Source organism: Copadichromis virginalis, linkage group LG12 (genome assembly GCF_057382275.1).
Source record: "Copadichromis virginalis isolate Kocher_CV1m ecotype Utaka linkage group LG12, C_Virginalis_male_GT1.1, whole genome shotgun sequence".
Lineage (NCBI taxonomy): Eukaryota > Metazoa > Chordata > Actinopteri > Cichliformes > Cichlidae > Copadichromis > Copadichromis virginalis.
Window position 1 is genome coordinate 34883145 of NC_140629.1, and position 8650 is coordinate 34891794.

General features: G+C 40.9%; 2 protein-coding genes across 4 annotated transcripts; one reads left to right on the forward strand and one right to left on the reverse strand.

The window, feature by feature from the left end:
* Nucleotides 1–567: 567 nt before the first annotated feature.
* h2az2a (H2A.Z variant histone 2a) lies at nucleotides 568–3452 on the reverse strand. Of its 3 annotated transcripts, none has more exons than XM_085476261.1 (5): nucleotides 3263–3452; nucleotides 2224–2301; nucleotides 1972–2085; nucleotides 1712–1841; nucleotides 568–1591 (listed from the first exon to the last, which is right to left on the reverse strand). In XM_085476261.1, exons 1-5 carry the CDS (start codon nucleotides 3368–3370, stop codon nucleotides 1530–1532), a joined length of 492 nt encoding a protein of 163 aa, XP_085332387.1. In that variant the 5' UTR covers nucleotides 3371–3452; the 3' UTR covers nucleotides 568–1529. The 3 variants fall into 3 exon arrangements, with proteins under 3 accessions (XP_085332387.1, XP_085332386.1, XP_085332385.1); XM_085476260.1 differs by having other exon boundaries at nucleotides 3267–3331; XM_085476259.1 differs by lacking the exon at nucleotides 3263–3452 and having other exon boundaries at nucleotides 2224–2307.
* Nucleotides 3453–3556: 104 nt separating this feature from the next.
* LOC146697489 (transcriptional regulator protein Pur-beta) lies at nucleotides 3557–7231 on the forward strand. The gene has a single exon (XM_085476258.1). The coding sequence runs from the start codon at nucleotides 4012–4014 to the stop codon at nucleotides 4927–4929; it is 918 nt and encodes a 305-aa protein (XP_085332384.1). The 5' UTR covers nucleotides 3557–4011; the 3' UTR covers nucleotides 4930–7231.
* The last annotated feature ends 1419 nt before the right edge of the window (nucleotides 7232–8650 follow it).

Sequence of the window (8650 nt, forward strand, 5' to 3'; positions counted from 1 at the left end):
CAATCATGCAATTAAAACAACTGTCAGTAAATTTTACAAGAATGTTAAGAGAACTGATGGTATATAAATTGAAATAGACGATTTTTAGTTTTTAGAAAACTTTCCCATGTTTTCCGTTCGGGGTATTTTCAGTGTGGAGATATATTTAGCTGTAGGATAAATTATTATTAATGTCAATGTAAAAAAGAACAGGCTTATTTAGTGTACGGAGTAACTGGCAATAGTAGGGGATAACCCTCCTGACATAAAAGCCTGAACCAGTGTTAAGACCACTTGAAATTTCTAACTTGAATAAGATCTCAGAAACGTAAGCTACTTTATAGTTTAGTTTTGATTGGATTTTATATTAACATTAATTTTCTGAAATTATTTTTATGCAGAAAGCTTTTATCTGGTACTGCTGTTTTGAGTCATAAGAGCAGTCTTGTTTTTAACCATTCTGGAGTTTCCAAAATACGACTATAAGTCAATGTGAAAGCATATTTGGAGTTATGCTCATGATTTGCAGCGTCACACGTAATGTTCCAGTCTCTATAAATGAGTTTATGTTTCAAACCAAGTCAGAGATAACATGCCAATGGTGTTTATTCAAAGATAAAATAGGCAAAGTCATTTCCCTGAATACAGCTTAAAAAAGAAAAAGAAAAAAAGGCTCCAAAATCTGAACGTTAAAAATGAAATGGACTTTTAGAAGGGGAATATAAATATATTTTTAGTATGCCTATATATTTTGGTAGTGTAGACAAATGTTTTCAGCGCTGATTACTTATCCTCTACTTATTTTCCCAAAGTATCAGAGTACTGAATGTACCCAGTGGTGATATGTAGCTGACAAATGGCAGGACTTGTGTTCCACAGTGAGGCAACAAGTTTACAATCAGTGTTTCCCAATTAGCTGAGGATTACACTGTTAATACGTAGTTTCAAGTTTAACACATTTTTTCAACTGCTGTAAACATTAAGACAAAACACTGTAGCAGGCGGTTACAACACGTTATTTCATTTTGATGTAAGAAAAAAAAAAAAGTAACTTTTAATACATCACTATTCTTGTGCAGTTCAATTTTTTTTTTTTTACAGTAAGTCAAAAGGAAAAGAAGCACCATTTTACTATTTAGCTGTTATCCAATTTACTTTCAAAAAAGAAATTCTCCTTAAAAATGTGTCATAGTAAATATCATAACTTCAGAGAAAATAACCACAAAACAAGATCTTTTATATAAAAAACAGTTTAACAATTTGTTTTTTCAGTATAAAACATTACACAGAGCCAGGCCAATCAAACAAATTCACTGCCACCATTTCAAATAATCATTAACTCCCCAGTCAAACGCTCTACATTAACATACAAAGGGTTTACTGTCTTTAAGGGGTTTTCTGTACTTTTTATCTAGTTATTGGTAAATATAACAAACACAAAGGCTAACAATCACTCTTCGTTTGCTATAATATTAATAATAAAAAAGAACAAAGGTGAACTCCTGGTCCGTTCAAAGCCCAAGCCCCCAAATTTCTGGTCAACATGGCATCTATGCAGTCTTCTGCTGGCCCTTCTTCCCAATGAGGGATTTGTGAATGTGGGGAATGACACCTGAAAGCAAAAGGAAATGTACATGAGATTTACATATATAATCTGTAAATAGAATACAATCTGTACACAGATGGTTTATATAAAATATCGATTAATCAGTCCAGAAAACTGCCAGCTCACCTCCTCCAGCAATGGTTGCCTTGATAAGGGAGTCCAACTCCTCGTCACCACGAATGGCCAGCTGCAAGTGGCGAGGAGTGATACGCTTCACTTTCAAGTCTTTGGAGGCGTTACCCGCCAACTCTAGTACCTGGAAAAAACAAAGAAACAAGGATTCATATCAACAAAAAAATTAGCTACAGTGAAAACAACCAAAGCTGACATTAAGTAACACTGTTAATCAAAACAAAGTTTACAATGGAGGGAATGGGAAGTCTTACTTCAGCAGTGAGGTACTCAAGGATGGCAGCACTGTAAACAGCTGCTGTGGCTCCTACACGACCGTGGCTGGTTGTGCGAGTCTTCAAGTGCCTGTGGATACGACCCACTGGGAACTGTCAGGAAACAGAAGTAAGATAGTGGTCCAATTTTCTTTTTCAAAAGCAAACGTCCTGTGGCGTTTAACACCTGCAGCAAAGCCACAAACTGCAGCAAAGCCACAAACTGCACCACGACAAATGATTGACATTTACCTGCAGACCAGCTCTCTGGGAGCGCGACACCGCTTTTGCCTTGGCTTTGCCACTGTCTTTTCCTGCTTTGCCACCAGCCTGCATTGAGTGATTAAACGGAAAAGAAGAAGATGAAATCATTAAGTGGAAGCAAATGTGAAACGAATACGCCTGACTTGTATTAAATGAAAAATAAAAGACTTAAAGTGACATAGCAAAATCGAATCTGAATAAATTAGAGAGTCACCGCTGAGCTCTCCGTGTTATTGTTCTAGTAGTTTACGTTACGCCCGGTTCAACAGTTGTCGCTTTCCCGCCAATCAAAAATAAAACAGAAATGAAAAGTAGCAACGTTAACCGGCCCCGGAAACAGCAAGTATACACCCTAAAGATAAAATAACCGATTTAATAGAGACAATAACGACTCAGTTCCTTAAAAAATACGAGAACCTGTCAGCAGGTTGCTGGCAGTGACCCCGCGACAAACAAAACAGACGCGCCGCCTTAAGACCGTCAGCGGTCAAGTTTTCATTCAGAGATTTTGACAAAGAAAGTTGGACTTAAAGTCACTTGGACTCAAATAAAACACAAAGTAGTCTTTACTAATTTGCATCACCTGCAGACTTATTTTAAAGGAATTATTCAGCAGCTAACAGTTAACCAGCCGTTAAGCCAACGAACTAGCTAAAGTTAGCTTGCAGTTACTGCTAAAGCACCATCCACAGGCTACACCGACTCAAAGAGCAGTTTAATCTCTTAAATGAGCGACCCACCTCCAAAAATTTGCAAATATACCCAAAACAACTCGGAACAAACACTCAAAGCTTAAAAGCAGTCTACTTTTAGCCGAAAATCCACACGAATCGAACTTCTTACGGTAACGATAATGCTAATGGTTTAGCTGTCAGTTAGCTTCTTAGCAAGCTTGTTAACCACACACATTCTGCGCGGATTTCCCCAGTTCAAATTCAAAGCAGGACTTTCTACAACTGCACAGTTATTCAAGCTAAAAAAAACGGCAATATATCCTATAACACGTTGAGCATTACCCCGAGTTCACATACCATTTTTCCCGACGCGTTATTTTATTGTAGCGCTGAGTAGATTCCAAACAGTTTCGGCTCCCGAAAGCAAAGAAACAATAAACCTTTTCGCAAATCGTTTGCATGCAACCCCTCGTGGGAGCCGAGAGAGCCAATAGGAGAGTGCGTTGTTACTTCGAATCTCAGTCTAAACCAATAGCCTTGCCCTTTGCAGAAATTCCACCCATCCCCCACCCTAAGCTCATCGTGCCTGTCTTTGCGCACGAAACCACGAAGTAGGCGGGACTGTGTGTTTGTGTGTAGTGTCCTTCCAGGGACATCCATCCTAAAACCGTACAAAATACATAACAAAGCGGGCTATAGCTCGGATTAATTCAGTGAAATCCATGAAATTCAGTGCAAGGACACGAATAACGTCTTCAAACGTGTATATTATTCTACTGGCGTCATACATGAATTAGTTATGGCTGTAAAATGATCTCTAAATGACATGTACTCCACTGAACATATGCTACAAATAATCAATAAGCAGTTATGGATTGCAAATACAGTATCTCCTCGAATGTCATCTGGAAAGCCGTTACGTTGTCTTGACAGGCAGGAGAAATAGCGAATGAAAACTTGGGCTCTTCGTCTGATGTTTTAACTGACAGGCACAACAGCCAACCGGAGCTCAGCAGTCAGCGTCCGGTTGCCTCCGTGAGCTCGGTAACAAGGGGGGTGGGGGTCAAAGATACGCAGAGAAAACGGGCTGCTGGTGGCGAAGATGGCGGATGGGGATAGTGGTAGTGAGCGCGGTGGCAGCAGCGGTGGCGGAGGGGGTGGAGGCGGCGGGTTTCAGCATTACCAGCGGGAACCGGAGACCCAGGAACTGGCGTCGAAGCGGCTGGACATTCAGAATAAACGTTTCTATCTTGACGTAAAGCAGAACGCCAAAGGCCGGTTCATCAAAATCGCCGAAGTCGGAGCTGGCGGCTCCAAAAGTCGGCTGACCCTCTCTATGTCAGTTGCGGCGGAGTTCCGTGACTACCTGGGGGATTTCATAGAGCACTACGCCCAACTTGGGCCTAGTACTCCGGAGCAGATTGCTCAGTCCTCCGGTGGGGATGACACCGGGCCTAGACGGGCCTTGAAGAGCGAGTTCCTGGTGCGTGAGAACCGAAAATACTACCTCGACCTAAAGGAGAACCAGCGGGGTCGGTTTCTCCGGATCCGACAGACCGTCAATAGAGGCCCTGGTTTCGGAGTCGGAGTGGGTGGCATTCCCGGTGCTGGCCTGCAGGCTGGACAAACCATCGCACTCCCGGCCCAAGGCTTAATAGAGTTCCGTGACGCCTTGGCCAAGTTGATAGACGACTACGGGGGAGATGAGGAAGAGCTTGCCGGTGGCGGAGGGGCCGGGGGCTACAGCGAGCTTCCGGAGGGCACCTCAATCATGGTGGACTCCAAGCGGTTCTTCTTTGACGTTGGATCCAACAAGTATGGAGTTTTCTTGCGGGTGAGCGAAGTAAAGCCCAGTTACAGAAACTCTATAACAATCCCCTTCAAGGCGTGGAGCAAGTTCGGGGGAGCGTTCAGCCGCTACGCCGAGGAAATGAAAGAGATCCAGGAGAGGCACCGGGATAAGATGTACGAGAGGAGAGCCGGAGAGGAGTCGGAGGGAGACGATGTGGACGACGATTGATGCAGAGAGGAGTGGTGGCTATTTGTGATGGAGCTGACAACATGATGCAAAGCCTGGATATAAACGGAGAGAGAGGAACGACTATTCTGTGCATGATGAAATGAATCCGGAGTTAAATAATTAAAAAAAAAGTATATTTGACTGAGAAATTACTGTCTATATAAGAGAATAATGTTATAAAGTTTAGGTGGATGTTATAGCAAATTGAGTGCAGACTGCAGTAGTCAGCTCCTGTATGAGATTTCCCCTTTGATTTAAAAAATATATATGAATATATATATAAATATAAATATATTGATTGTCCATATGACCTCACATGTAGCCCAGCAAATTAAGTTTGGCAGAGACACAGCAGTAGATTACCGGTACCACTTTCTAGTTGACATCAAATGGTAAGAGCTCACCTGGCGCTGACCTGTAGTCTGTGTGATGATAATAAGGAAGTGTGAAACATGTGACATACCCAAACCAGCAGGTGCAGTGTGCCAGTGAGCCAGAGCACCTGCACCGTTCACCATGGCTGTGTGTGTTTCTTGTCTAAAGTGACCTGTAATGAACAGCTTGCCCAGACAGACCCACAACGCTCAGAGCCACAGTTTCAGCTACATGGGAGTGGGGTGGCACCCTTGGCATCGCCGGACATCCTCTCAGCCCAGTGAGGTTCCCTGTAAGGTGATCTGTTACAAGCACACGACTCATTTGGATTCTACAGACAATCCAAATGAGTTCAAATGACCTCCCACCCTTCTTCTCTCCTTGTTTTGCACCCTTCCACTTTCCCTCCTGGGCATTCCTCAGGTGCTGACTTCTTGCTCCGATAGCTGAATTGCGGTGTGGCCTGCTCACACCTGGCTCGTTGTGTCTCAGGGCTGGCAAGTCCCATCTGTATTTTGGGGTATATATTTATATATATCAGCACTACCTGTGCCTGTGCATCATCCTCAAGAGGTTCTGGGTGCAGATCTGGTCAGCCAGTTGCTGCAGCTGAGCCATCTGTGGCAACTGATGATGTCTCCTAAGATGCATGGCCACGTCTGACCCCTGTGACCTTCTTCTCAAAGGGGGACGCAGTGAGCTCAGGCCTGTAGCACTGGTCACGAATTTAAAAAAAGCTTAATATTGCCGGGCTTGAGCTACAGTCTCAAGGGTATTGATCTTGTTGACTCACTTAGGGTTCACCATTTGGATCCTCTAATCTTGAACTCAGACCATTAATGACTGAAGTATTATTCAGTCTGATTGTAACATAAATTAGGTGCTTTTGGAAAACTAAAACCCATAATGGGGTGCTGTACCTAAAGGAACATAAAGAAAAATATATATACTGGAAGAGATTTACTTACTAAAAAAGATCAAGTATAGATAGAATTATTTTTCAAAAGAGATATATTAAAATATGTCTTAGAAATACGAGACATTTAATAGATAATGCTGCCTAAAGTGGCTTATTTAAAACACTAAACTTGGATGCAAATGTCCAGGGTGATATTTCATACCTGCTTTTTTCCTAACATGTCTTTTTTTTTTTCCTTAGAGGAAATTAAAGAGAGTACAACAAATTGATAACAGAGTATGTTATAGCAATTTATAGAAACAACTTCACTGAAGTAGTTTGTCAGCAAACACTCAGCACTCCAGTTCACTTTACAGAGCATCGAGTTGTCCCCTCGTTTCAGTCCACACCTTTTAACCCATGTTTTGTCATGAATTGGCTTTCCATCAGTTGCCAAATGGCGCAAACATAAACACCTGAAGTCATCGACATTTCGTCTTTAGTGCTCCTTTTTAAAATATGATCATTTTTGCATGCCTGCTCTTACGCGGAGCTGCCTTGTGTTCTTTTCTTTTGCATATTCTGATTGCTGTATAATGGTATTTATCCATATTTTTTGAGAGCGGTTTAAAGTTTTATTTCTGCATTGCAATAGACAAAAGAAAGTTTACTTCACAGCCTAATTAAAAAAAAAGCCACAACTTTCCCACATATTCTGGGAAATGTCACTCTCATTGTCCCATTTCCTTTGGTGTGCAAAACCTCTCGTTGAATTTTACTTTACCCACTTCAACACAGCAGAGAAATGCCATATGAAAAAAATAAACACCTGGGAGCAATAGTTTTTTTTTTTCTTTTCTATTGATATGAGTATACTATATATGATATTACACATGCGATTGAACTACATCCTTCTTCCTGTACTGTGTTACGTGAAATGGCAGCTGTTTCAGTCATGTGTGTTCTGCTGTATTCTACCAAGTTCCTTTCAACGAGAAATAAAAAAAAAAAAGATTTTTTTGCTCAGGAGAGGTGTGGTGTTTTTTTTTGTTTGTTTGTTTTATTTCCCAAAACAAAAGACAGACAGCAAATAATATACTTGCTACCTAAACCCATAAAGTCTCAGCAATATAATCAAAAATGCTTTCATTACTATGCAGACGTCAATAATATGTCCTTGTAATGCTGGGTGTGATTGAACAGGAGTCTAAAACTTGATATTCAGTTTAATATAATAAGAAAACTATCAAATATTCAGATTTTTAAGAAGCTGCAAGGAGAGAATTTACTTAGAAATACCTTTATTAATCTGATACAGTTACCTGCTGTAGCTTCAAGATGATTTAAAAAATTTTCATTTAAAATTTGTGGAGTTACATGATATGACGTGGTATGACACATCAGTCCTTGAAGCCCTTTATCAGCAGTAGAAGAAGTATTCTATTATTTAATTTACGTACCGGTATATAGGTATGACTGCAGCTTATTCTCTTGTAACAAGTCAAGGCTGAGTCTGTTTTGTGCACAGTCCAGTTTAGTACAATGGTTTCTAGCCCTTCGTCATGAGTGGTGAGGATGGGACAATAAAACATAATCTGTATTTAAGACGTCTATTATAAAAATGAAATAAATTTTACACTAAAGTATCAACTGCAGTGATAATGCATTTGATAGAAAATTTGACAGAAAACATCCAGTTCCCTGTGTGAAAATGCCTTGTTGTTGTCGGAGGAGAACGGCCAGACTGTTTCAAGGTGATAGGACGGCAACAGCAACTCAAATAATCAACTGTTGATAAACCGAGGTATCTAGACAAGCATATATAAATGCGCAATATGCTGAACATTGAAACTGCTACAGAACAGTAAACTGAACCTATTTTGCAAACGTGCTCACTACAATTGGACGATAGAAGCTTAAAAAAATGTTGCCTGCTCTTATGAGTCTTGATTTCTGCTGCCACATTCGGGTGGGAGGGTCAGAATTGGCTGCAAACAACATAAAACCATGGATCCATCATGCCTTATATATTAATTTGGGCCCCTTAGCATCAGCTGATCGTGGTTTAACAACATATCTGAGCATTATTGCTGACAATTTCCATCTCATTATGACTACAGCATATTCATCTTCAGATGTCTTATTCCAGCAGGATAGCACACCATGTCACCATGTCAGCGATGTGCGGTCATCAAAAAAAAAAAAACTGTGTGGTGCTGTCATGTAAAGCTGGATGCAAATCTCTGAGGAATGTCTTAAACACCTTGTTGACAGGAAGAAGTAAATAATAATAATGAACTTCCAACAGGCAGATTAAGATAAGCAGCAACATTCATCCATCTATCTAGTTTCCATTTTAGGGCTGGAGCCAGTCCCAGCTGTCATTGGATGCTTGGTAGGGTACACTCTGAAGAGGTGACCAGTATATCACAGGGCTAACACAGAGAG

Coding starts and splice junctions, on each gene's coding strand:
- h2az2a (XM_085476261.1), bottom strand. CDS start 3,370: ATGCAAACGATTTGCGAAAAGGTTTATTGTTTCTTTGCTTTCGGGAGC. Junction 2,086..2,223: donor CCCAGAGAGCTGGTCTGCAG/GTAAATGTCAAT, acceptor GTTTCCTGACAG/TTCCCAGTGGGTCGTATCCA. Junction 1,592..1,711: donor GGCAACCATTGCTGGAGGAG/GTGAGCTGGCAG, acceptor TTTTGCTTTCAG/GTGTCATTCCCCACATTCAC.
- LOC146697489 (XM_085476258.1), top strand. CDS start 4,012: ATGGCGGATGGGGATAGTGGTAGTGAGCGCGGTGGCAGCAGCGGTGGC.